The sequence below is a fragment of the Sorex araneus genome, chromosome X, assembly GCF_027595985.1.
Source record: "Sorex araneus isolate mSorAra2 chromosome X, mSorAra2.pri, whole genome shotgun sequence".
NCBI lineage: Eukaryota > Metazoa > Chordata > Mammalia > Eulipotyphla > Soricidae > Sorex > Sorex araneus.
Window position 1 is genome coordinate 113322696 of NC_073313.1, and position 27996 is coordinate 113350691.

Genomic DNA, 27996 nt, shown 5'->3' on the forward strand with positions numbered 1-27996 from the left:
ATTAACTAAACTATATAATTTTCTCAGAAGAAAAAAAATTTAAATAAGTTTTCTACAGTTCAGTAATTTTATTCGATGGATACACTTTAAAAATATATATACTTGGCCTGTTTCCAGATCTTGGCTATTGTGAACAGTGCTGCCATGAACATATAGGTTCAGATGTCATTTCTACTGTGCTTTTTGGCATCCTCGGGATATATTCCCAGAAGTGGTATTAAGGGGTCGTATGAAGGCTTGTAACTATCTCATGGTGATTCAATAAAAGTTTGAAAATTAAAGTCAGAAATATATATATGTAAATATACATATGTTTATACTTTAAAAGTTATTGCCAAGCAGTGGAGGAAAAAAATGCAAAGAATATAGAGGTGGCTTAGAAGCAACCTAGAGACAAACATGGAGGATCTTGGTCATGTGGTGGTAGAGGGGTGCAATAGCTCTGTACAACAATCATAAATGTTAAGAATACTGTAACATAGTTACCAAAAATGCAATAATAAAACTAAGATATATAAATAATAATGTCAAGTAGTCAGGGAAATGATTCCAAGGACTGGAGCACATACTTCGGATGTGAGAGTTTGATCCTTGATCCTACATGGCCCTCAGGCACCAAAAAAGAGTGTAAAAGTACTAAGAATATCAATGGTAGAGTTCACAGCTCTTATGTATAAGGCGCCTGGGTTCCATCCTGGTATTCTCACAAGATAAAACAGTATCAGACTTTAAGGCTCTGAGCTCTGTTACATTGTACATACCACTGCTGACTCAACTGTCAAGTTTAGGCAAGTATTCTCTTGAGATAACATTAGAAAGAAAAGAATGAAATGTGAAGAGTACAAGACAAGAAAATATGCCCACATAGGGGATGCCAGAGATGATTATTAACTGATTGATAACAAATGTTACCAGTGAAGTCATTTGAAAGAAGCACAATGCCCAGGGATCAAATTGTAGATTCTAGGATCCTAGATACTAGTGGATACTGGCTGAGTGGTTCTAGGAAAAAAACTTGAGTCTCCAAGTTTCACCTTCTTTATTTGTCCCTCACAGGACAAAATATACCATGTGGGATTTAGTGAAAATTAAGTAAGAATCACGAGATTGCATGAATAGTCATGGAATATGTTAGCTACAAAACAAATGCTCCTGGAATAGGAATTATAGTATAGTGGGTAGGGAGTTTGCCTTGCATGCAGACCAACCAGATTCAATCCCCGGCATCCCATATGGTACCCCGAGCACCACTAGGAGCAATTCCTGAGTGCAGAGTCAGGAGTAACCCTGAGCATTATCGGGTGTGGCTTAAAACTAAAAAAAAAGGCTTTTTTTTTTGGAACCTGCTGCGGAGCCAGCACGATGGAAGAGCCCAAGGAAGCGCCCTTGGACTCTAAGATGCCCACTGAACTAATTCCGGCACGGGACCAGAGACCTCACGGCGCTGAAACAGTGGGAGCCGGGCATCCCCCAATTCCTCTAACCTCTCTCTCTCTCAACTCCGAGTCTCTCTCTAGGTTTCTCCATCTTATGAGCACCATATAAGGGTAAAAGTTTGTAGTGATGTTATTTCTGGTTGTACTTTCCCTGGACTTTATACACAAACCCAAAACCGCGCGGCCGCTGCTGCGGCCGCGCGACCTAATGTCATCTTAGCATCAGCAATATGTAATATGTCCCTTTTTAATGGGTCGGACTTTTGTGGGAGATCCTAACAAGAATAGTAAGTCTGTTGCTGAAATATTGACGGCAATCAAAGTGGTAGCCATCTCTCTAGACTGAACTAAGCTATATCCCCACACCAGCTGAGAAGAAATATCCTTCTTTCTCGGGAAGAAACGCGGCGTGGTGTCAAACATAGTGTGATGTCCATTAAGCAAACAGACCTGGTGGCGTAGGAATGGGATATAAGGGGAAAAATTATGTACATGGAACAGTGGGACGCTGGTGGAATCTCGAGCCGGAGCCGATACCAGCGCAGGACCCTTGGGTTCCAGAAACTGCTTGCAGACACTCTACTAGTCTATCAACTAAGCCAGAGCCCCACGCCTGCTGATGACGGGAAATAACCACCCTTTTCGGTTTTTTTTTTCCCTTGTCAGGCAGCGTGGCGATTACTAAACAGGCGTGAACTCGGTGGCGCGGGGAAAGGGGAAAAAGAAAAGTTAGGTAACAAACAGCGGGACTTAATATCTCTATATTCTTAGCAGTGGAGAACTATCAAATGCCTCCTTGGCAATAGGACTGCTTTTCTTTTTTGGGGGAAACCCCAACAACGGTAGTGAGTTATGTGTTGAAACATGGAATGTAATCGTGATAAGGCGTAAATGAAGCGAAACATCATTTACAAGGGTGGGGACTGGGGAGGTGGGAGGGGGCGGCAGGTATACTGGGGGGGTTGGTGATGGAAGATGGGCACTGGTGAAGGGAAGGGTGTTTGAGAATTGTATAACCGACATAATCCTGAGAACTATGTAACCCTCCACATGGTGATTCAATAAAATTTAAAAAAAAAAAAAAACTAAAAAAAAAGAAAAAAGAAAAGAAACAAATGCTGCTGCCTTTCCTTCCTTCCAGCAGCAATGAAACAACTTGAAGGAGTGACTAAAATAATGTGGTAGATCATATGCTATCACATCATATAATAAAGTAGAATAGACCTAAAATAATTATCTTAATAAAATAAAAAAGTAAATGTCTGTGACAAAATGAAAAAAGTATTATACCAAGAGTCAAAATAACTGAATTTTAGACAAATGAAAATTTGGGCCTTATTTTTACTGTTGTTCAAATATCATCCAATTTTGAGTTGTTAAATCACCAGCTCTCAGTTGCAACCAGAAACTTTGTAATGTGCCTGACAAAGTGGCAGACAGGGTTGGGACAGTAGGTGAGTAGGTGAAGTATTGAATGGAGGGAAACTGACACTGTTGATGGAACTGGTGTTGAATTATTTTATGCTTAAAACTGAACTATAAATAATTTTGTACATCACAATTCTTTAATTAAATTTAAAAATTATTTTAAAACAGAGTTGCTAAATAACTCAAATGAAGTACTGAATATTAAGGTAGAGTTCTGAGTAATAATCGGTGATATTATTATAAGACTTTCTGGGCAAAAATGGGATATATATTATACTCAACTTTAAATGCCTGGTAGAATTTTCAATTTGAAGATTACAGAAAGAAGCATTTATAAATAAAATACAATGGGTAAATGATAAAGATAATTTTTCTCAAGTACTTTCAATTTTTGTAAGTAATATTAGCACTGTAGCACTGTCATCCCATTGTTCATCAATTTGCTCGAGCGGGCACCAGTAACGTCTCCATTGTGAGACTTGCTGTGACTGTTTTTGGCATATTGAATATGCCACAGTACCTTGCCAGGCTCTGCCGTGCAGGCGGGATACTCTCGATAGCTTGCTGGGCCCTCCGAGAGGGACGGAGGAATCGAACCCAGATTGGCTGAATGCAAGGCAAATGCCCGACCCACTGTGCTATCGCTCCAGCCCCATAAGAAATGTAGAGGTGAATAAAAGTAATATTTATATTTGATAAATTGTGTGCACTAACCTCTTTTCATCTGTCAATTCTTCAGACTTCTGGAATTTTTCAGGAACTTTTTCTTTGCCCTTATACAAAAAAAGGTTACAGTTTTAAATGCTATGGTCCACTTTTGTGAAATCAAAGAGAGCATGGGTATTACTTGTTGGTGTTTACTTTACCTTAAAAAAAGAGACAAATGATCCAATATGTGAATCTCCTGGTTCAGGAACTGCTACATCTTCTGTAGTGTGGTCAATAAAATCATACACCTCCTGGTCTAAGTACAGATTATTTATTAGAATATATAAACAGCAAACTGTGCTCTGACATTCAGTGCTTAGAATACAAGTATATATTTCTCATTATAAAAGTTTCCCAAAGAAATCAGAAATTTTTTGACTTGCAATTCAAACCCATGTTCTCCCTTGAACATATATTTCTCTTGCTTGTCTCTTTGTTTCTTTGCTTTCTTCTGGAGAAGCCTGTGTTCTCTTCTGAACATGTACTTTTCCCTCTCTCCCCTCACATCTTTCTAATAAGTTTCAATAAAAACTTTCTTGCTTTGCCAAAAAATATCAAAATTTTAAAAACCAATTTTCAGTACAAATTCCATTTTAATGAGGACTATATACATAAAAATATATAGGGCATGTATTACCTTTATGAAAATCAGGTTTACTTCCTGTAGCGTGACTGTCATTTCTTAATGTCTGCTCTCTATTTGATTCTGAGACTTGAGAATGAAGGCTGATTGTGTCATCATCTGATGGCTAAAAGAAAAAAGTACAAAAGAGGCAATTTTAATATGATGAGGGTTAAGTTGCTTTACTTTCACTTGTGACATACAGAATATCTGCTTTACATTCCAAGTTTTCACATCAAAAATTAATATTAAAGTTCACTGATTTGCTTTAAAAACGTACATGATCTTTTTTCAATTTGAAATCATAAAATGGAATCATGAGCATATTTTTGAGCAATCCAAAACATAACATGTGGGCAAATATCTATTTTAAAGTATAATACAATTTCAAAATAAAACAGGTCAGCAATAAAAAATGCTCACTTCTGTTGTAGACAGTCGCTTCTCTCCATTATCACTTCCAATGCCAGAGTCAGGACCATGATTTTTATTTGGATAAAAATCTTCCATACTATGGAAATAGAAAATCTAGTGGTAATTAGGGTTTTCTTTTTAAATAATAGGCTTGACATAAACTTTCCTAGACAGAACAAAATATATACTTTAAAAATACTTGTGGGCTAGAGAGATAGTACTGAGATTTTGGTGCTTGACTTTCATGCAGCTGACTCTGGTTCAATCCTTAGCACCCCATATGGTCCCATGATCACCACCAGGAGTAATCCCTGGGCACAGAATCAGGAGTAACACGAGGATAGCTGTGTGCAACCCACAAACCAAAAGAAACCCGACAAAAACAAAATTTCCTGTGATAGCTAAGATCTTTAAGAATACAAGAAAGAAAATAGCAGAAATTTTCCTACAAAACTCTTTGTTATTATTTTTGCTTCATAAATTCTATTGTAAAGTGACAAATGTCAACAATAGTCTATTACTTCTTAAAGATTCAGAAAAAGAAAAAAAAAGGAAAAAAAGAAAAGAAAAAAAAAGGGGCTGGAGAGATAGCACAGCGGGTAGGGCATTTGCCTTGCACTTGGCCGACCCGGGTTCAAATCTCAGCATCCCATATGGTCCCCTGAGCACAGCCAGGGGTAATTCCTGAGTGCAGAGCCAGGAGTAACCCCTGTGCATCGCCAGGTGTGACCCAAAAAGCCAAAAAAAAAAAAGATTCAGAAAAGCAAATAGTCCTAGTAAAAAACATAATCTCAATACTTGGACCCCCATGTCTATGCAGCAGCACTTACAGAAGTCAAGAACTGGAATCAACCAATATGCTTATTAACAAATAGCTAGGAGAAGATGTGGCATGTATACACAACAGAATGCTATTCAGCTATTAACAAGATAAAATATTACCATTTACATCAAAATGGATGTACCTAGAAGATATTATACTCAGCAAAGGAGATGCAGAAAGACAAAAAATACATATTTTCACTCATGTTTTGCATATGGAGAAAATAAGCAGGTGAAGTAAAAAAAAATAAACTTTTACACTAGAATGGTGATCTAAGGCCAATTAATGGTTTTCCCCAAAAAGGAAGGAGGGATGGAAAGGCAAAATGGGTATAAAGAATCTACTATATAGTGAAAGACAAAACTGTGATTTTAGTGATTATTTTCATGTAGTAATTAGGTTTTTAGTAGTGCAGACCTGAAACCTGTATAATAGTATATTCGATGCTACTTGAGTTTTAAAAATCTAAAGCAAAATCCTAATTATTATCATGATACAAGATACTTCTGTTTCTCTTACTGGTTTGGCAAATTTCATCATAGGACTTTGAAATACTTTTAAATTTTAATTCATAGTTTCTTCATTCTTAGCGCTAAAACACGATTTAGTTTTGTAAATAATATTCATCTAATAATTGTGAAAAGAACACAAAAATATATGCCAAGCACTGAATTTATTTTTTCTGTAAGAATAGATCTGAACTTGCAAATTTCTGAACTTCAGTATGCCACTCAGGTTGCAAATTATTTTTCACTTAACTTGCAAATTTAACATAGACTATGCGTCAGAAACTGGGCTAAGTAATTTAAAGACTACTATCTAGTTTAAAGACACTCCTTGACAGATATCTATCAGGTTGGTGGTCTCCATTTTCCAAATGAGTAAGCTGAAGCAGGACGAAGTTGTGCAATTTACACTAAGTTACACTAGGGCACTTAACTTGTAGATAGCAGACTCAATTTCATCCCAGTATTATCTAATACAAAGTCCATGATCTTAAGTCACCATTATATTTCCTCCACAAAAATATAAAATTTGTCCTTTTCAAGAGTATAACATAAACAAGGAACCATACCAAGTGTCATGTACTACATGAACACAGGAAATGAATTTTTAAAACATCAACTTTTAGTCCACAGAGAATAAATAACGTTATATGTCTTGAAGACTATGCCAAAGTAAATATAAAGTGCTATAGGTAAAGAGAAATCAACTAACTCTCCTTGTTAAGATTAGAAAACACCTTGCCCACGGGGCCAAACAGATAGTATAGTGTAGGTAAGGCACTTGCTTTGCACACTGCCTGGGTCCAACTGTCAACAAATCATATGCCGCCCCCCCACCCCCAAGCACCACCACTAGAGCGTTTCCTAAATAAAGAGCCAGGAGGAAGCTCTGAGCACTCCCAGGTAAGGCACAAAAATAAAAGAAATGATCTTAGCCAATAAAGCATCATTTGAGGTTAATCATTGAAGACAAGCAAAAAATTATAGCATTTCTTAATGCGTATACTATCTTAAGTACTGTGCTAGGTCCACCTCAATTGTTTTGTAATGCTTACATTATGCAATTTAATGTACTACTATTTCTATTAAAAGTGAGGATAGCTTTCTTTTTAAGTCTGTGATCTCCCTTGATCAAATATCTCGCTTGCATGTCTGTTTCTCTGCTGCCTATGTTTGCTCTCGAACACATTTCCCCTCTTCCTGTCCTTCACATCTTTCTAAGTAAATTTCCATAAAACTATCTCGTTTCATCAGTAAAAAATAAAAGTTAGGATGATAGGCTTATAAAATTCTCTAAGGGATAAATCACATTTTTAAATATCATTTATTGATCCTGGGTGGTAATAAAGTATTAACACATTTCAACATACCAGCTACAGAACTAAGAGATTAAACCATGAGTAAAGATGAAATCCATCAGATTCAACTACACAATTACAAATTCATGTACTAAAATACTTCCATATGTTTGAGTTATGTGACAAAAACACTGTTTAGGAATTATTATGGGTAAAGCAAAATAATAAGTACTCTAGATATATTGTTTAACTCTGACAAGCATTCATACACTTACTTGCCTTTTCAGAAGAAAGAAAATTAAGTTCCAGAGAAAAGCAGTTATTAAAAGTTAGTGAAGGACTTCAAAGATATTATGTCTGATGCTAAAAGCTGACAAATATAGCTACTGCAATGCCTATGTAATGCAATGTAAAATTGAAATTTTACTAGTATTCAAGACATGAAAGGGTATCTTGGTAGTAAGAATCAGGGACATATGTGTGAACCTGAAAGTACTCTAAAAAGTTTTCTAAGAAGTTCAATATTGACAATAAGAAGCACAGCTGACAGTCAACTGAGAAGTAAACTCAATTGATTTATACTGCCTAATGCAGAAGGCCATTTAGCTACATTAAGCACTTAAAATATGAGCAGTCAATATGAAGCAAGTTGGGAATGCAAACTGTACACCAGATTTCAAAGGTTTAAAAAAGTAAAATGTATAAAATACTTAATTTTTTAAATTTCATGTTCCTATGAGATTTTATATATATATTGGGATAAATAATATAAAACTAAAATATAATATAAAATATCATTTTACTTTTTAACTATCAATTTTCCTTTTTAATAGTAAAAATAACTTCATTGCAATAACATAAAAGTAAACAATAAATATGCTTTTTAATTGTTTACAAAAGTGTTTAAACTACATGTGTTACTTACATTACATTTCTTTTGGACAACACTGCTAGAAGACCACCAATAAAATATACTCTGTCCCTACTTCTCCTCTCTGTTGCAATCACCCTATTCATGACCCTTTATCTCAAAGTGCTGCAATTTTTGTTTTCTTTTAATTTGTTCTCCTTAAGAATCAAAATAAGTTCTTAAAACACAAATTAGATATTATTCACCTACTGCAAACTATTCAATGATGTCTCAATGTAAAATTCAATTCCTTATTACAGTCTCCAAACCCACTCCGACCACATTCCTTGAGCCCTAAGTATGCAAAACCAATTTAGACCATTCTACCATTCAGTTACTCTGCTTAAACATTACTAGCTTCCTTTCAATTTTTATTAAAACCATTTTTTGTAAAGTTAAGGCCTTGCACAATCCATACCTTCTGCCTGAAATGCTCTTCACCCATCTTTATTAGAACAGCTCATTTTCCTTTGCTGAAGTCTAAACTTAAAGCTTCATCTTTCAAAAGAGCTATTCTCTTTACTACCCTCTTGAAAAAATATTTCTTTCCTTCACGGGGTTCACCAAACTTGAAACTGTTTTGTTACAAACTCCTCTTTCACTAGCTAAGTTACATGGCAGCCAAGAACAATGCGTACATCATTCAATAAACACTGAATGGACCAGAAGACACTCAACTCTATTTATGAAGTAAACAAATGGTTCATACTATAAATGATGCTAATATAGTTTATAAAAAGACAAAGAAGGCATCAGCTAGAATATTAATTCATTCTTCCTTTCTGTAAAATTGCTTGGTTCTACTATAATTCATAATATTAAACAAAATAATACAGGTATTATTGGGAAACAAAAATATTCAAGAAAAAGTCTGTTTTCAAAATTCAAGAATGTTCACTGTTAACAACAGCACAAACTATACTACCATTTAAGTAGTCTAAATTTTTTTATAAGTATGACTTATCTTTCAATATTTTAGGCAGGGGCATATTCTCCCTTTCTGTAGCCTCACCTCAATCAAATTATTTTTCATATTAGCAGATAAAATGTTTTTATAAGATAATTTCAGACTAGTATGCATCTTGAAAGGATATATTTAAAACAGAATAAGACATGTACTATTTCAAAATCTCATGTGGGAAAAACACATCAATGACACATCATCTTTAACCCAGACATTAAAAAAGTATAAAGAATACAAATAAGGGAAAAGTAGCCTTTCTTTTTCAATGTTAGTCAATCACAAATTCAAATTATAAATAGACAATAAAGGGATCACATGAGTAAATTCAATTGCAAGTGCCAAGAAGCTAGTTTCTGCATTATAATGTCAAATGCTTTCTAATCTACTAAAGTGTTCATAATGTGTTTTGAAAAATATTAACAATTTATTCTAATATCCCAAGAGTTCACTTAGTGATGATGACAGTTTAAATATCAAATACTGATTCCAAATACTCAGTCAAATATTGAATTCAACACACTGGCCAATCAGTCTAGGTATACTCAATACACTCAATATTGATTAAATCTTAGAGGACACCCATCCATCATGAAGCAAGGCATTACCTGTCTGTGAGAGGCTGGGATGGCATTCGTTTACTTAATGATGGAAGATCCAATGAATCTGGTTTCTTGTCCATTCTGCAACATGCTTGTATATTTAAATATTTAAATATGTGCACTTTACCCTTTAAACATATCTGTCAACAAATAATGAGGAGATTTAATTGTATAGGACCAAATAAAAATTATATGTAATAATATTTTATAATTTTCATAATCTCACATTATGTGGAAATATTACAATCACATTTTGTGTATTCAAATATATTAATATATATGCACACACACTTATACTAGGTGGAAAAAATCTGTTAAAAATGGACACAAACTAAAATTTTACTGCCTTCACCATTCTTATTAGAAGAAGTAAGTTAATTTTTACTGTATTTTACATATTTTCCTGTTAAAAGCACAACACAGAAAACATTACAGAACATGTAATTCAGCAAAGCTACCTTTTTAGAAAAATAAAAGATATTCATTTATTGTAGTTGTGAGAACAGAAAAGAATAACCCATTTAACTCTTTTTCTTTGATGGTGAGGGGCTGGGCACACTCAGGGGTACCCATGGGCTATTCCTTGCCCTGTGCTTAAGAATGATACTGGGGCCGGAGCGGGTAGTACAGCAGGTAGGTGTTTGTCTTGCAAACGATTGACCGGGTTCAATCCCCAGCATCCCATATGATCCCCTGAGCACAGCCAAGGAGTAATTCCTGAGTGCAGAGCCAGGAGTAACCCCTGAGCATGGATGGGAGTGACCCAAAAAGCCAAAAAAAAAGATTCTGGCAGTGCTTGGGAGGCCACAAGAGGTATTGAACCAGGGTCAGCCGTGTGCAAGGTAAGTGCCTTAATCCATGTACGATCTCTCCAAGTGCTTAACTCCTGTACTATCTCTGCAGCTCTCCATATTAATTCTTTAAAGTTCATTAGAAACATTAAGTTAGTAAACACAAGAAGAAAGCTAATCAAGGAAATGCAAATATAAGAAAATTGACTCTGTTGAATGATGGAAAGTTATGACAGTAAAAAAAACACATGAAAATATCTGTCAATCCTACAGAATATACTAAAAAGTTACTTAGTGGAGAAAAAGAATAATGAAAGATAAACACTGTGAAAAAAAGAATTCTATGGGCTGGAGAGATAGTATAGCAGGTATAGCAGTTGGGGGCTCTTGCCCTATGCAGCCAACCCAGGTTAGATCCTCAGCATCCCATCTGGTCCCCCAGAGCCCAACCAGGAATGACCAGTAAGTATAATGCCAGGAGCAATCCCTGAGCACAGCACGGGTTGAATACATGCAAGGCAGACATTACCATCTTTCCACCCTGTAAATTTAAATATTATCATACCAATTCATGCAGGTACAGAGTTATTATAAACACTGGAAATAAAAATATAATTTATCAGTAATCAAGATTGGCAACAAAATCTTATTTTCATTTTACATCTTTCAACCTCTAAGATCCAGTCCCCATATTCAGTTCTTTTAAATATTTTACCATTTACTTTCATGTTAGTAAGTACTTTCATATTAGTCTGTTATATTTTTTTCAATTGCAAGTCTTATTCATTTGAGGACTTACTTATGACAATGAGCATTTAGGCCATAATGCCCAAAAGTAGAGAGAGAGTATGGGGAATATTGCCCGCCATGGAGGCAGGGGGAGGGTGGGAAAGGGGAGGTATAACCGGGATATCAGCGGCGGGAAATGTGCACTGGTGGAGGGATGGGTGTTTGATCATTGTGAGATTGTAACCCAAACATGAAAGCTTGTAACTATCTCACGGTGATTCAATAAAATTAAAAAAAAAAGAAAATGAGCATTTAAGATTTCTTATATTACTCCACTAAAAACTGACTGCTTCCTGGGTCCTTGCATACTGTCAGTCTTAGACATGAAGAATTTCTCTTTCCTAATTCATGCCCTCATTTTGATAAAGCACAACTTCTGTGACCTTCCTAATAAAAGGTTGCTGAGTGTTAAAATTTCAGAAACCCGTGACTTAAAAGAAATATTTTCTACACACAAAAATATGAAGAAATGTGCAAATGTGACAAATGAGTGTACTCATCCATATAAACAACTTGTTTACAATGATACCAGGATATTTAAGAGTACATATGAAATTTTAAATACAGTAATTCTAATACAACAGTGATACTTTTAATATTCACATTCTGTGTGAACTTCTGCTGTCATGCTTTTAGACTGAAATATAGTTTTCATAGTTTATTAATCTTTATGCTTTAGATATAGCTCTAGAAAAAATAAAACTGAAGATATTGCAGAAAAGTTTGATTTTAATAGAAACATCTTGATTTTTTTTAATATTATAAAAATATATTATTTGGTTTTACTTCATCTACCATTTCCTTTATTTGTGTGACTTCCGTTCGTAGGTTTGAAATTTCTGCTCTCATTTCTTCCTGCATTTTTTTGGTAGATCGTTCCAGTGATTCATTCATCTCCTCCCTTAATTTATTGGACGTCTGTTCCATGGTTGCTTGGAGTAGGTCGACTCTCCTCCAGATTTCCTCTCTGAATTGTTTATCTGAGAGGTCGTAGATGTTGGGAGCCTATTTTGAGGTTTCTAGTATCTTTTCTTCTCCCTCTCTTCCTGGAGGGGATTTTCGCTGCTTCTTCATATTGTTATGGAAGTATAGGATTGGAACTTTGTAGGTGTTTATTCCTACTACCTCTTGCTGAGAGAAGGAGGGGCTCTGTTTGTGCTATTGCTGATGGCAGCTTTATTCCTATTCTAGAATTCTTCCTTACACTCAGCCTTTTCTTTCTGATTGATGTTGGGGCTTTAATGAAGACTTAAGGCTAAGTTGTCTTTACAAAGGCTTTGCTAAGCTTCTCTTATTCACTGATAATTTTTCTAAACTTGGAGCTGATAGGCTAGTTCGCATAAGTGATTGAGATGTGTTAAAGCGATTTTCAAAGCAAGAAGACTATACCTAATGTGCTAAGGTAGGAAATAGGAAATAGTAACTGCAGTCGCGTTAGTGGGCGCTGCTCTGGCAGGAGGCCACGCCCCTTTTAGACCACGCCCCTTTCAGGCCACGCCCCTTTCAGGCCACGTCCCTTTCAGGCCACGCCCCTAAGATACAGGCCACGCCCCCGTTTCTTCCTAGCAGGGGCTCCTGGGACGTGGGTCACCTGGGAAACGGCCGGGTTGGAGGGAGCCGGACGGACGGGAAAGCTGGGGCGGTGGGACGCGGGAAGTGGCGGCAGCAAGGGTCCCATGTCCCGGCGGCCGCGTGGGAACCGGGGGCGCCTATTATTTGGTTTTACAAAGGTATATATTTTTATCATTCCAAAACATTTTTAATTTTATAAAAGTATGAAAATAGGAGCCTTGACTACTCGGCCTGCATCTGCTTCAGATGTATCCTTTCTTACTTTAGGGTACATTCCTCGAGAATTGGGAAAAGGTCTGCACATAATTGCTTGAGATGTATACTTTGTGCTTTTATCCACTCTGGAAAAGTCACTCTTTCATTAAGCATGTATCTTTATTTACCTCTCTCCTTCTCTCCATTCATTTCACTAACAAACTTGTTTTACTGGACTACTTTTAAAAATATGAAAATAGAATCTTATGTTGAACCAAAATATTATAATTAAAATGTGCTAAACAGTTGGTTAACAATTAAAAAATCTGTTGGACTGTTGAGGGTACTATGCTTTGAACAAAATATATACAGCATGAGATGGAAAAAATTTCATCATTGTTGGAAATGATGTAATAAATATTTTACACTTTCAAAAACAGAACATCCTAAACCCAAGAACACAGAGCAGCATAATACTGAAAAGTTACCCTATTCAAAAGTATAAATTTAACTTTTTTATATAAGGCCAAGGGTAAAATAGTCCATAAAATATATTTAAAGTACAATAATATTTTTTCTCCCTAAAAGAACAAAAAGTGGCTTTGACAATCTAATGTTACTACAGTGGTCTCTCACTGTTGTATTAAATTGCACTCCTCCAATATAGATAAAACTGAATGCCTTTCATAAGTTTTTGTCTGAGACCTTACAAGTTTGAAGCTTTATTTTCCCCCTCACATATAATTTTATAGTTGAGTCCAGAATGCTGGACAAAGTCCCTCAGTCTTGTAAGGCATCATTTTTGTACCTCTGAGTTCCCATACTGTTGCTAAGAAGTCATTCTGTAAACTATTTTGTTTCAGTGAAAGCCTTTCATTTGTAATGCTTAGTGATTCTTGGCTGTCTGTTCATTTTCCAGAGTGAAACAATAAAAAATCAAATGGAAGTTCTAAATTAGTGAGAGAACTTTATTAATGGTGAGTCTATTCAGCCATTTTCAGAGGCCCTCACAATTTCATATATATATATATATATAGATATATGCTTGTGTGTATATTTATGTCTATCACTATATAAACATAAATTATATATACATATATAGAACAGATAACAAAATCCCTAGAAATTTTATATATATATGTATATAATTTTCTCCAAATTTATCAATGAGTTTGCTAAGGGAGCCATCTATGAATACTGCTTGAGATACATGACAGGCTTGGAAGCATTCTGGCAAAAAAATCAAGAAAATCTAAATGTTCAGTACATAAGCAATACTGTTTTCAGTATGGGGTGTCTCACTCCTCTTCATAGCTATATGTACGCAGAGTCCCTGATTCTGATTCACTCTCTCTACAACTGTAGTGTCCAATATAGCAGATACTCATGTGTATCAATTAAATCAACTATTTTAAACAATTAAACTTTAAAAAACTAAAATTTGGGGGTTCCAAGAGAACAGAGCAGGCAGGGTGCTTAGCCTATATGTAGCCAAATTGGGTTCAATTCCCCGATGTTGTCTCCTGAGCCCCACCAGAAGTGATCCCTTAGCTCAGAGTTGGGAATAAGCCCTGCGCATCACTGGATGTAGCCCCAGAAAAACAAAAGCTAAAAATTGAATTCTTCAGTCACACGATTTTATTTCAAATGCTATACAGATACTATGGACCACGTAACTCTTTAAATTTATAAAAATAAAACTAAATTTAAAAGATGATTCCTTAATCACCCTAGCCATGTTTTATACACTTAACAGTCAAATGTGGCAAGTGGATATTGGAGGAACAGTTTATAGAACATTGTCACTGTTCTGAAAGTTCTATGAGACAGCACTGCCTTATCATTATACTCTGAGCTACATTTTCTTTAATACTAATCAGCTCCCTAGTATAATACAGTAAAACAAGCTGTCATTTGCCTTCTCCCATAGAGGAAGCTAGTTCAGCTTTTCACATTCTGCGAATGCAGCAACTACAAGATTTTATTGGAATTAGAAATGACCCCAACCCCTTTGAAAGGAGTGCAAAAAAAATAGGGGGAGGGGTGGGAGCGATAGCACAGCATGTAGGGCGTTTGCCTTGCATGCGGCCGACCCAGGTTCAATTCCCAGCATCTGATATGGTCCCCTCAGCACCGCCAGGGGTAATTCCTGAGTGCAGAGCCAGGAGTGACCCCTGTGCATCACCGGGTGTGACCCAAAAAGCAAAAAAAAAAAAGAAAGAAAGAAGTAGTGCAATATAACTTTGAAGGAAGAAAAGGGCAATCCTTCCTCTAGACATAAGCAAACCCTAGGTCAGAAAACATAGCTGGATGTTTAATGCAGGCAGGGACTTCAGAGTCCTGTGGCTCCTAGTCAAATATTCTTATGCAGTGCAAGCTCACTCCAGCGGCCAGTATTCCACCTATTTTTCATTTTATAAAATTATGCTTACATCTCTCCCCTAGTGGCTTCCTCGCATCTTCTTCATCCTTAATGAACTGAATTCTTGGTATGCTCCTTTACTATCATTTTAGCAAATTAGACATAGATTTAATCCCAAAACTAAAAGTCAGGATTAAGGCTTTGCGAGTTATTTTGTTCTTTCTATTATAATTTCAGCTATCAGTGCTAAGAATGTTCTTCGACCACACAAAGAATAAGAAGTAAATATATAACTGAGAAGTAGAGAAAGTTGAAGGTGAGTAAATGTTGCCACCATAAAATACATTTCTTTCAGAGTCCAGGGTTTTGCTACAGAAGTAAGGGCACATGCAAGGCATGAACCTGACCTGGGTCCAATCACCCAGACATGATCTCCTAAGCACCCCTTTGGTGTAACTCCAGAGGCTACTGAGCATTACTAGGTGGGGCCTGGTAAACCCTGACATCACAGGGCCCAAGCTGTACCTAAGGCAGGAACCTAATACTGAACTGCCAGTCTGGTTGACAGAGTGTGGCCAGGAGTAGCCCGTGGACCCTGGAGCACTGCTTGATATGTCCAAAATATAGAGATGTACCTGGCATAAGGATTATTTTAGGCTGCTTGTTAAGTGAGAGCATACATAGGAAAAGTTCTAAAGACCAAACAGAAGTTATGTTTTGTAAAATGTATTTATTTTATAAAGATGTTTCCTCCCTCTTTTTAACAGATGATAAACAGATCAATAGAAACTCTAATCAATTAAGAATAAAAGTCATGTAAATCCGTAAAACAACTATATCATCACTGCTGTGATTTGTCAGATAACCTTCCTTAACTGGTTCTCCTTCCCACTGTATTTTGTCTTCAGCTAAAATGGTATTTAAGGCAGTGTTTTGGGCCATTTTTGAAGCTAATCGGTTGTTTTAACCAGACCATGACCACAGGAGCTATACATGCTGTTAAACTTGTTTGCTTCTGTTGTGTCAATCTTTTATTATGGAGGATGTCTCTTGTCAGGAAAATACAAATGTCTGGACTGGAGCGATAGCACAGCAGGCAGGGCATTTGCCTTGCACGCGGCTGACCCGGGTTCAGTTCCCAGCATCCATTTTGGTCCCCTGAGCACCTCAAGGAGTAATTCCTGAGTGCAAAGCCAGGAGAAACCCCTGTGCATCGCCAAGTGTGATCCCAAAAAAAATACAAATGTAGATGAAAAAGCACTTTTCTTTCCTACAGGCTACACAGTACTTCATTTTACAATAATATTGATTAGCAGACTTACCAGTTTATAAGTCAGTTTATAAGCAGATAGTTGAAATTTGGGTTTTCCAAAAATCTATTCTCTAGAAGCTAACCTAAAACCCCTACCAATGTCATAAAGTAATTTCTCAAAAGATTCCTTTAGATAATAATACCTAAGGACAAATTAGCTCATAATTTCAATGCTTTAAATTTACCAGGAATAAAGAAATATAACCATGAGCAAAAAATAAGTATATTTTCTCTTACAAACCTGTGCTGGTGGTACTTGTAGTGGGTTGTTATCCAAAATTATTACTTGTAAATGATGCAGTTTCCTATAACAAACTGGAATTTCAGTCACTTTATTACAAGAGAAATCCAACTTGACTAAGGGAAGATCTCCTAATTCTGTTAATTAAAAAAAGTTAATTAATTATACTTTACACAGTTGACTTTCTTATTAATTTCAGTAAAAACTGGTGAGCATCTTACCATCTGGCAACACATGAAGATTATTTCTTCTTATATTAAGCTCTCTAAGTGAATGTAATTTTCCCATCTGTTGGGGAAGGACCTGAATCTCATTGCAGCTAATATCCTAAAGGAAATAAAGTAAAATTATAACAAAAGAACTGAAAACCACACATACATTTCACTTTTCATTGAAGTAGATGGCAAATAGCTTATCTATATAACTACATAAAGTCAATCCAGCACAGTAGGTGAATTTTTCTATGCAAAAAAATTGAGTCAATGACACTATTATATAAAATAGCCCTATGAAAAACTCAACTGAAGTCCAACTATCACCAACTAAAACCTACATGCTTCAGTAACTTTTCATTAGAAGATAAAAATGGAAAACAAGTATAAACCATTATGATAATTTTGTCCTTTATAATAGTCATTTATATGAACTAGATAACCAAATACTCAAGGTCAGTATTGGAGAAACTTTTTCTCTACCAAGGGATTCAAAATCTGAAGAATCAAAAGCTGGACGTTTCAGGGTTGTCATCATAACCCAAAGACATTCTAGGAGCTCTGATAAAGACATCACAGTTAAGTTAAAATTCAAGCTCTGTTTTACAATGGGCACAAAAAGCCTAGGGGTTTATACTCTGGTTTTTCTTCAAATCCTATATATCTTTTGCCCATAACAAAAAAGGTTGGGGTGGCCATACTTGAATCAGATAACAAAGATTTAAGGCTTAAAATGTTATAAGAAACAGAGAGGGTCATTTCTTAATGATCAAGAGATAGGTACGTCAGGAGAAATTCACTCTCCTAAACATGTATGTACCTAATGAGGAACCAGCAAAACACTTAGAACAATTGTTAATACACTTGAGGGAAGACGCTGCTAGTAACACAATTAATCACAGATAGAGACTTCAATACTGCTCTGTCACCTCTCAGTACATCAACTAGACTAAAACTCAGCAAGGAAATATTGGCTTTGAAGGAAGAAATGATAGAGAAAGGTGGCTTTGCATCCTCAAAGCTAAGTACACATTCTTCTCCAGTGCACATGGGACATTCTCCAGGATATACTTACTACATGCTGGGTCACAAAACATACTTTCATAGCAACTATCTTCTCTGAACAGGATGCACTCAAAATAGAAGTTAATCACATACAGAAACAAAGAAAAAAATTCAAACACCTGGAAATTAAGTAGCTCACTACTGAACAACTAGAGGATCAGGAAAGAGATAAGAGAGGAAAACAAAAGATTGCTGGGAGCAAACAAGAATGAAAACACACACTACCAGAACTTATGGGACACAGCAAATGCAGTATTAAGAGAAAAGTTCATAGCTTACATATGCAAGCATCAGGAAGGAAGAGAGAGCCCATACAAATAAATAAACTGCACAACTTAAGAAACTGGAAAACATCCAATAAAAGTAGCCCAAAAGAAAGAAATAATAAATCTCAGTACAGAAATTAATGAACAGGAATCCAAAAGATTCATGAAACCAAGAGCTGGTTCTTTGAAAAATAATCAACATAGATACACCAACAGCAAGACTTACAAAGAAAGAGAACCCTAAATAACCAGACCAGAAATGAAAGGGGGATGTCACAACAAATACCACAGAAATTCAACAGATCATCAGGGATTACTTGGAAAATCTTTATGCCATGAAACAAAAACAAATATATAAATTCTTGGACTCCTATTATCTGCCAAGGCTGAGCCAAGAAGATATGGAACACCTGAACAGACCTACCACTCTTTAAGAAATTAAAAGCATAACCAAAAGTTTCTCCAAATCGGCACAAGATGGCGCTGGCCCTGCTGGTGCTAGGACCCCCGACATGGCCGGCCAACCAGCTGGCCACCCTGGCACTGCTGCAGAGCTGTTGGCGACACCTGCTGCCCAGACATCACCCTGGCCCAGCCAGCCCACCAATGCAGACTGGTATTAGCAGTCCAACATTCAGCTATATTTACAGAACCAGCAAATGATACCAATGGAAATGAGATTCCCACCCTTTTGGATAGTATCTTTTTTTTTTTTGCTATTTTTTTGGGGGGACACACCCGACAATGCACAGGGGTTACTCCTGGCTCTGCACTCAGGAATTACTCCTGGCGGTGCTGAGGGGACCATATGAATGATGGGAATCGAACCCTGGTCAGCGGCGTGCAAGGCAAACGCCCTCCCCGCTGTGCTATCGCTCCAGCCCCTTGGATAGTATCATTTGGATGGCAGCTCCCAAAAATAGGCGCAGCGTTGAAGTGAACTGGTGTAGAAGAATAAACCCTCAGAAGCTTATTAAGACTAAGAACAATACAGACTTTTGTCCTAAATGTGGTCACCTGAAACAGAAACACGTCCTCTGTGACTTCTGCTATGAAAAGGTGTGCAAGGAGACTACAGAAATCAGGAAATATCAGAAAGCAAGAGGGGGGTCCTTTCAAGGCGCCTGCCTCATAGACTGTGGTGCTGTACATGGGAGAGACACCGACTGCACAAGATAAGGGCAAGAGGATCATTGAAGAGATCAAAAGAGACCATCCTGGTCCACTCAGAATTAATAATAAAGATGCTTTACAGATCTAAGTTCATGTGAAGGAGAGAAGACTTTTTGTTTTTATTTGTGCTTTTTATATTTTTTATTTTTAATTTTTTTTTCTTTTGGGTCACACCTGGCAATGCACAAGGGTCATTCCTGGCTCTGCGCTCAGGAATTACCCCTGGCAGTGCTCAGGGGACCATTTGGGATGCTGGGAATCGAAACCGGGTCGGCCGAGTGCAAGGCAAACGCCCTACATTCTGTGCTATCACTCCAGCCCCAATTTTTGCTTGTTTTTATATCATCAATATAGCTTAAAATACTAAGCTCTGTCTGGAAAATTTAGGGAGTTCTGAATCAACAAAAACGTTTGCTAATATAAAACCTTAATAGATTAATGTTTACTACTATACAAGGTTTTAAGTAAACAAAATTTACACAACAGAAAAATTAAGCAACTTAAAATTCATTGCAAGAATTAAGTGTTTTGCTAGTGTTTTTGTTTTGGCCACACCCACTTCTTGTACCTACATAAAAAGTCTCTACATGCATAATTGACCTTTACTGTGATAGTGAGATGAAGCGACATGGTGGGACATTTCTTCCTTGGGATTATGTAGTGATTCTGTAATACGTCATGTTAACATTCTGTCAAAGTATTGTGACCAATTTCATGAGATATAAATACAACAATAGTATGTTGAAGTCTGTTTGGTGACCACGGATCCTTAACAATTTCAAAGATCTGGAATCTCTGTAAACAACACTTTGGCCGGATCTAAGAATAAAATTGAGATTCTGCAGGAAAAAAAAAGTTTAGATCTGGAGCTGTGGTGCAAGAAACGAGCCCTCTGCTCCTAAAGACTATGATCCAAGTGGTCTTCTAACCCATTTTGGCACCCAGAGCGGCTCTTGCAGAAATGCATCTAGACTGTGAACTGCGCTACAACCTCGTGCCACCCGGGGAGGGACTTTCCCTCTCTGCCCTGTTTTTCTGAGCGGAAAATAGCGGCGGCGGCAGCATCCACGTGGCAAGAGCCACCCTCTAAGACCCCCAACCCAGAGGTAGGACTTTTTAGTGACATAGCCTGTAGGTGGTCCTGGGAGGGGTGGCATCACTGGCACGCCTTCCGCCCAGATATGATACAGAGCTGTGACGCAAGAATCGGACTCTCTGCTCCTAAAGACTATGATCGAGAGGTCTTCTAACCCACTTTGGCACCCACAGCGGCTTCCTGCAGAAATGCATCTAGACTGTGAACTGAGCTAAAATAACAGAAACCCAAAACCCAAAAAAAAAAAAAAAGAATTCAGAGTCTTCACTCTCAACAATGAAAAGAAATTATTAAATGATGCCTTTTCAGCAGGCCTGATTGTTGGGGGGAAATTCCAAACAATAATAGTGAGTTCTCTATTGAAATATTGAATTCATTCAAAGTATAGAGAGAGAATAAAGTAAAGATCATTAGCTACTTAGGTGGGGGGGTAGGAGGGGGTATATTGGGGTTCTTGGTGGTGGAACATGTGCACTGGTGAAGGGATGGGGGTTTAATCAATATATGACTGAGACTTAAACCTGAAAGCTTTGTAATTTTTTTCACGGTGATTCAATAAAATAAAAACTTAAAAAAAATAAAAATAAAAGAAAGAAAGAAAAAGAAAGAAAGAAAGAAAGAAAGAAAGAAAGAAAGAAAGAAAGAAAGAAAGAAAGAAAGAAAGAAAGAAAGAAAAGAAAGAAAAGAAAGAAAAAGTTTCCCAAAATCAAAAGCCCACGCCCAAATGGATCCACCAGTGAGTTTTTTAAAGTTTTTTTTTTGCTTTTTGGGTCACACCTAGCGATGCACAGGGGTTACTCCTGGCTCTGCACTCAGAAATCACTCCTGGCGGTGCTCAGGGGACCATATGGGATGCTGGGAATCGAACCCAGGTCGGCCGTGTGCAAGGCAAATGCCCTACCCGCTGTGCTATTGCTCCAGAGACTTATTGTCAATTTTTTCAGCATCTTTCAGGAAATTGAAGAAATAGAAACACTCCCAATTTCTATGAAGCAAACATAACCCTGATACAAAAAGCTGAGAGACAACATAAAAAAGATCTACAGATTGATATTCTTAATGAACATGTATGCATATATCTTTAACAAAATACTAGCAAACTGAATCCAACATCTCATGAAAAACATCATGCACCATGACCAAATAGGATTCATACCAGGGATACAATGGTGGTTTAACATAACGAAGCCAATCAACTTAATTTATCGTATCAATAAAAGAAAAATTAAAAATCATATGACATATCAATAAGTGCAGAGAAAGCATTTGACAAGATCCAGCACATATTTCATGATTAAAAACAACCCTCTCAGTAAAATGGGAATTGAAGGAACTTTCATCAACATCATCAATGTCATTTACCACAAACCCAGTAAACATTATACTCAATGGAGAAAAGTAAAAACCATGCCTCCAAAATCAGGCACAAGACAAGGTTTCCCACTCTCATCATTTTTATTCATTACAGTACTGGAAAAACTTCCCAGTTAAATTATGCAAGGGGAAGATATTAAGGGCATCAGATAGGAAAGGAAGTCAAGCTTTCACTATAGATAATACATTACTATATTTAGAAAACTGCAAAAAAAGCTGCTATAAATACATTTGTATAGTAAAGTGACAGGCTACAAAATTAACGTACATGGGCTGGAGCGATAGCACAGCGGGTAGGGCATTTGCCTTGCACTCAGCCAACCCGGGTTCGATTCCCAGCATCCCATATGGCCCTCCGAGCAACACCAGGAATAATTCCTGAGTGCAGAGAGCCAGGAGTAACCCCTGTGCCTTCTCAGGTGTGATCCAAAAAGAAAAAAAAATTAATATACCAAAGTCCATGGCTTTCCTATATGCAAATAATAAAATAGAGGAACTATTTATTTTTAAAAAATAAATAAAACATTCACAATTGTGACTCAGAAAATCAAGAACCTATCAATTGGCTTAACTAAAGAAGTAGATGAAAGACTTATACAAAGATAATCACAAAAGATTACGTAAATAAAAGAGGACATGAGGAAATGGAAATGGAAACATCCCATGCTCATAAATTGGGAGGACTAATATCATCAAAATGGCAATACTACCAAAGCATTATACAGACTGAATGCAGTATACGGACACTCACTCACTCAAATGCAGGATATAAAGAAACATAAGAGGGGAATAACTGATGCAAAATAGCAACAGAAATGAAGAGCAGGAGAACTGATCCTTAGTAGAGTGCTTGCTACTATGAGGGGATGGACCACTAGGACAATAATAAAAATAACTGGTCACTCTGGACAAGGACTGGTTGCTGAATGAAGGCAAAGTCATATGAATAATTTCCTATCAGTAACAGTATGGTAAACCACCAGGCCCAACCGTGAAAATTAAAAGGAATAAGTGCCTGTCATAGAGGCAAGCTTGGTGGCAGAAGGCAAACTGGGGACACTGGTGGAGGGAAGTGTACACTGGTGAAAGGATTGGTTTTGGAATATTGTACACTGAAACTTTAGTCATGAATAACTTTGTAACTCTGTAATTCAATTTTTAAAAGTTAAAGCGCTTGCCACAAGAGTGTGTGTCGGGGGTGGGGTGGTGAAGGGAACAGGTAAAGGGATACACCTGATAAACTTCCATTACCTGTATTGCAAAGCATAAGGTCAAAAAGGAAAGAGAGAAGAGGAAAGAGTGAAGGAAAGAGAAGAGAGAGAGACAGTAAGAGTGAGAGACAGAAGAGACAGAAGAGTGCCTGCCATAGTGGCAGGCAGTGGGACTGGGGGTGGAGAGGGAAATTGGGATCATTGGTGGTGGGAAAAAATACTGATGAAGCTACGGGTATTGGAACATTATATGACTAAAATCCAATCATGAACAACTTTGTAAATGTGTTTATCACTGTGATTCAATTAAAAAATAGGAAAAAAATGAAATGCAAAAAATAAAATAAATTAAGTAATTAAAGCTGTTTTGAAGGTAAATAATAGCACTGCACTGTCGTGCTGTTGTTCATCGATTTGGTCGAGCGGGCACCAGTAACATCTCCATTGTGAGACTTGTTGTTACTGTTTTTGGCATATCCAATAGGCCACGGGTAGCTTGCCAGGCTCTGCCATGCAGGCAGGATACTCTTGGTAGCTTGCCGGGCTCTCCGAGAGGGACACATAAATCGAACCTGGGTCAGCCGCATGCAAGGAAAACACCATACCCACTGTGCTATCACTCCAGTCCAAGGTAAATAATACAAATAAAAAGGTAAATGATACATTTCAATAATAAGAGAATAAAGAACACAACTAACTGCATTTGCCTCCCCTTCCCCTATTTCATAAGCACAACAAAAAGAAAAGAAAACCTGAACCAAGATCTTAGCAGTCAATTCTAGAAATACTGCAAATGAAGTTCATATTCTACTGTACTTGCCTCCAATTTCCAATGTACAGTGAGAACACTATTAGTTTGGGGGAAAAAAGAGAAGTGCACATTTAATTAGTTTATAATTAGTTAAAAGGGCTGAAAACTACATTCAAAAGAATTAGGTATATATTAGTGGGGGGGTTGTTTGATAAAATTGAGAGAAGATTCAATACTTTAGAGCCACCTCAATGGGTATTATTATTATCTATATTACATCACCTATACAAAGGTTGATGATAAGTTATAGGACACGTAACTTTGTTCAAAATTATTGAAAACCATAATGCCCAAAAGGAGAGTGACAGAGGCAGACAGAGACAGAGACGGGGAAGGAAAGTACATGCCACAGAGGCAGGCTGGGTGAGGAGTAAAACTGGGAACATTGGTGATGGGAAACTTACACTAAATGTGCACTAGTGAAGGGACAGGTATTGGAACATTGTATGACTGAAACCCAATCACGAAATCACGAATAACTTCGTAACTGTGTATCTCACAATAATTCAATAAAAATTCATTTAAAACTTTAATTTAAAAGTTTTACAAGGGAGACTAATAGCTACCTTAGACACACACAGACAGTTGTTTACCAATGAAAGCATAAAAGTAGATTTCTGCATTAGGAAATAGCTATATTCAATCACCTGCACAATCTCGTACAACCTTAAAATTCTATAGGAGAATCTGAAACATAGCAAGATAAATTCATGAAAATGTCCCTGTCCTATAAATGCAAATGCAGGTATTCCTAACTGAATAAAAGAAAGATATTCCTAAAAAACTGTTTACTAGAGTTACAGATAAGTTTCTCAAGAAAAGTTTGGGCTCACTGTACATAATACTTTGGGGGGCCGAAGAGATAACACAGGGTATAAGTTATGTGCCTTACACGTAATGAACGCTGATTTGATCCCTGGAAATACATATGGTCCCCTAAGTACCACTAGAGTGATTCTTGAGCAGAGTCAGGAGCAAGCAATGAGCACTACAGAGTGTGACCCAGAAAACAAAAAACTAATGTAATAAAAATATCTTTAAAAAATATATGTATTTGCTTTTGAGAGCTGTTTGGAGATTCTAGCAGGTTGCACGACTACTTGTGTACCCTCAACCAAAAAATGGTCTGCTTCCATTGAGGAAGGCAATCCTCTTTGACCGAGAGCACAGTTTCAGGTGGGACTCACATGAACCGGTGAGAGAGGAAGGGGGCACCCACCTACTCAGCCAGATCAGTCAAATCAACTCTGGTGATAAATGGAATGACAGACGTCACAGCCAGACCGCCCTCCTACAGTATAAGACTAATATCCAAGGACAGTAGAAACAAGGGCCAGGAGGACTTGTCCACAGTTGGAGGCTTGCCACAAGCAGTGCAGAAAGGGGGCGCAGGAGGGCAGCTAAAATAGAGAAGGGACCACTATGACAATGATAGTTGAAAAAGATCATTCTGGACTAGAACTGAGTGCTGAAAAGAGGTAAAGGGACAAACATAGTGACTTTTCAGTACTTGTAGTGCAAACCATAATGCCAAAAGGAAAGAGAGGAAGAGGAAGAGGAGAACGAGAAAGAGGGGGACAAGTAGGAGGAAGAGGAGGAGGAGGAGGAGGAGAAAGAGGAAGAAGAGGAGGACGAGGAAGAGGAAGAGGGGAGGAGGGGGAGGAAAAGTAGGGGGGGCTGTTTAAACATTACATGACTGAAACCCAATCACAAACAACTCTGTCACTGTATCTCACAGTGATTCAATACAATATAATTTTAAAAATAAAATAAATATGTACGGGGAAAGGATTACTCAAGATTTAAAAAAAAGAAAAAAATGACAGTTCAAAGCTATTCTGCAGTGATGTAGCTCAAGTGCTCAACAACTGCCTAGTATGTCACTGATCCTGAATTCATCCTCAGCACTGTATTGGGTGTCCACAAGCCCCAAGCACTGTTGAATATGGCCCTGGTGGTCTGCAGCAATACCAAATGTGCTCCCCCCAATACCACCAGCCCAGCACCCAAATGTGATGTGGACAGAGTTCTACAGAGAAGAATCACTATAAATAAATAAGGACAGGGTTGAATATTTTGAGGACCTGATTACATTTCTCTCAATTTTATACTTAAAATGTTATGTTCAGAGCAGGAGAGATAATTCAATAAGCTGGAGTGCAAGGCTAGCATGCAGGTACTGTGCTCTATTCCTCACATCACATGGTCCCTGAGTCCCACAGGAAGATACCTGTGAGAAATGTCATATATGATTCAAATAAAAATAATAAATATTTAAAGTATCATTCTAATATTTCTCAAATCACTATATGCTAAGACAAATTTCCATTTTCCTTGGTCCCAAAAGTTACAAAATCAATCACACACACATGCACATACACACATATACACACTTATGTATATATGTATATATATAAATTACAGATATATTAATTACAGAGTTCAATAGACATTAGCAATATCTCCAAATATAAAGGTGCATATTATGCAGACCATACACAATAATAAAACTACTTAACTTACCAATTCCATTAAATCTTTTAGCTTCCCAATTTCTTCTGGAATAGATACCAGTTTATTATTACTGACCACCAAAACTTTAAGGGGAAGATCAAATAGGTATTTTGGCAATGTTGATAGAAGATTTCGGCTGAAATGAATAAAAAAAAAGTATCATAACAAGTATTTCTAAGCCTGAATTATGTTGCAAAAGAAAAAATCCCTGCAAAAAGACAGATTTAACTAAATAATAATCTCATAATACATAGATATATATAACGTATTATTAAAATCCTTACATGCACTATCTCATCTCTTCCTCACATTTAACCCCACAAGATAGGTGGCATTACCTCTGCTATACTGATGCAAAAGCAAAAGTTAAAATTGGCAAAGTGGGGCCAGAACTATAGTAGAGTATGTAGGGCATTTGCCTTGCACATGGACAACCCTGGTTCATTCCCTGGCACCATATCTCTACCCTGAGACCCACCAATAGTGATTATTGAGCTCAGAGCCAAGAGCAGTCCTGAGCAGTGTGGGATGTGGCCCAAAAGTGAAACAAATAAACAAACAAAAATCTGGTTAAGTGATTTGGCCAGGTACAGCTAAGTGCAGTCTATGTTGTTATCTATGATATCACTAGTTCTAACTCATAATAATTCTTATGAGCTAAATAATCATTTAATATCTGATACAATGTTACTATCTTCAGTACTGCCATGTCTTAAACTAGGAAACAGCATCAAGAATTCACATGTGCTATATTCAAATTTACAAAACAATGGATCAAATCATAGCTTCAAAATTATGCAGTAACCTAACCAATTGCATTCTGTACTAGTTTATGGTAGAACAGCCTACTAACAACTTTATCTCAGCTTAGAGTTAATAAGCATTCCTAACTTTATAGTTACAAGTAAACAGAAGAGCAAAGATTTATTGAGTATTTAGGCCAAATTCAGAGCACCTCCTCTGAATTTACTCCATTACCCTATTAACAGCCTAGTTTTAGAGGATAGATACTATAACAATTCCTATCTTACAAATGAAGTCAAAAGAAACAGAGTAAATTCACACTCACAAAGGTGTTTTTTTTTTTTTTTGGTTTTTTGGTTTTGCGTTTTTTTTCTTTTTGGGTCACACCTGGCAATGCACAGGGGTTACTCCTGGCTCTGCACTCAGGAATTTCCCCTGGTGGTGCTCAGGGGGCCATATGGGATGCTGGGAATCGAACCCGGGTCGGCCGCATGCAAGGCAAACACCCTACACGCCGTGCTATCGCTCCAGCCCCTCAAAAGTTTGTAAGTGGGTGAGTC

General features: G+C 37.1%; 1 protein-coding gene across 5 annotated transcripts in view; it reads right to left on the minus strand.

Annotated features, from left to right (window-relative positions):
* LRCH2 (leucine rich repeats and calponin homology domain containing 2) overlaps positions 1-27996 on the minus strand; it is a 168528-nt gene that overhangs the window by 72761 nt on the left and 67771 nt on the right. For all 5 annotated transcript variants that reach the window (XR_008627376.1, XR_008627375.1, XM_055122537.1 and 2 more), the window contains exons 3-10: positions 26702-26828; positions 17192-17297; positions 16971-17107; positions 9715-9848; positions 4618-4705; positions 4210-4321; positions 3731-3828; positions 3579-3637 (exon numbers count right to left, since the gene is read on the minus strand). Coding sequence is in view for 3 of the 5 variants with exons in the window: in XM_055122537.1 (XP_054978512.1) it covers positions 3579-3637; positions 3731-3828; positions 4210-4321; positions 4618-4705; positions 9715-9848; positions 16971-17107; positions 17192-17297; positions 26702-26828 (861 nt within the window). In the remaining 2 variants the exon portion in view is untranslated. The remainder of the gene's footprint in view (positions 1-3578; positions 3638-3730; positions 3829-4209; positions 4322-4617; positions 4706-9714; positions 9849-16970; positions 17108-17191; positions 17298-26701; positions 26829-27996) is intronic.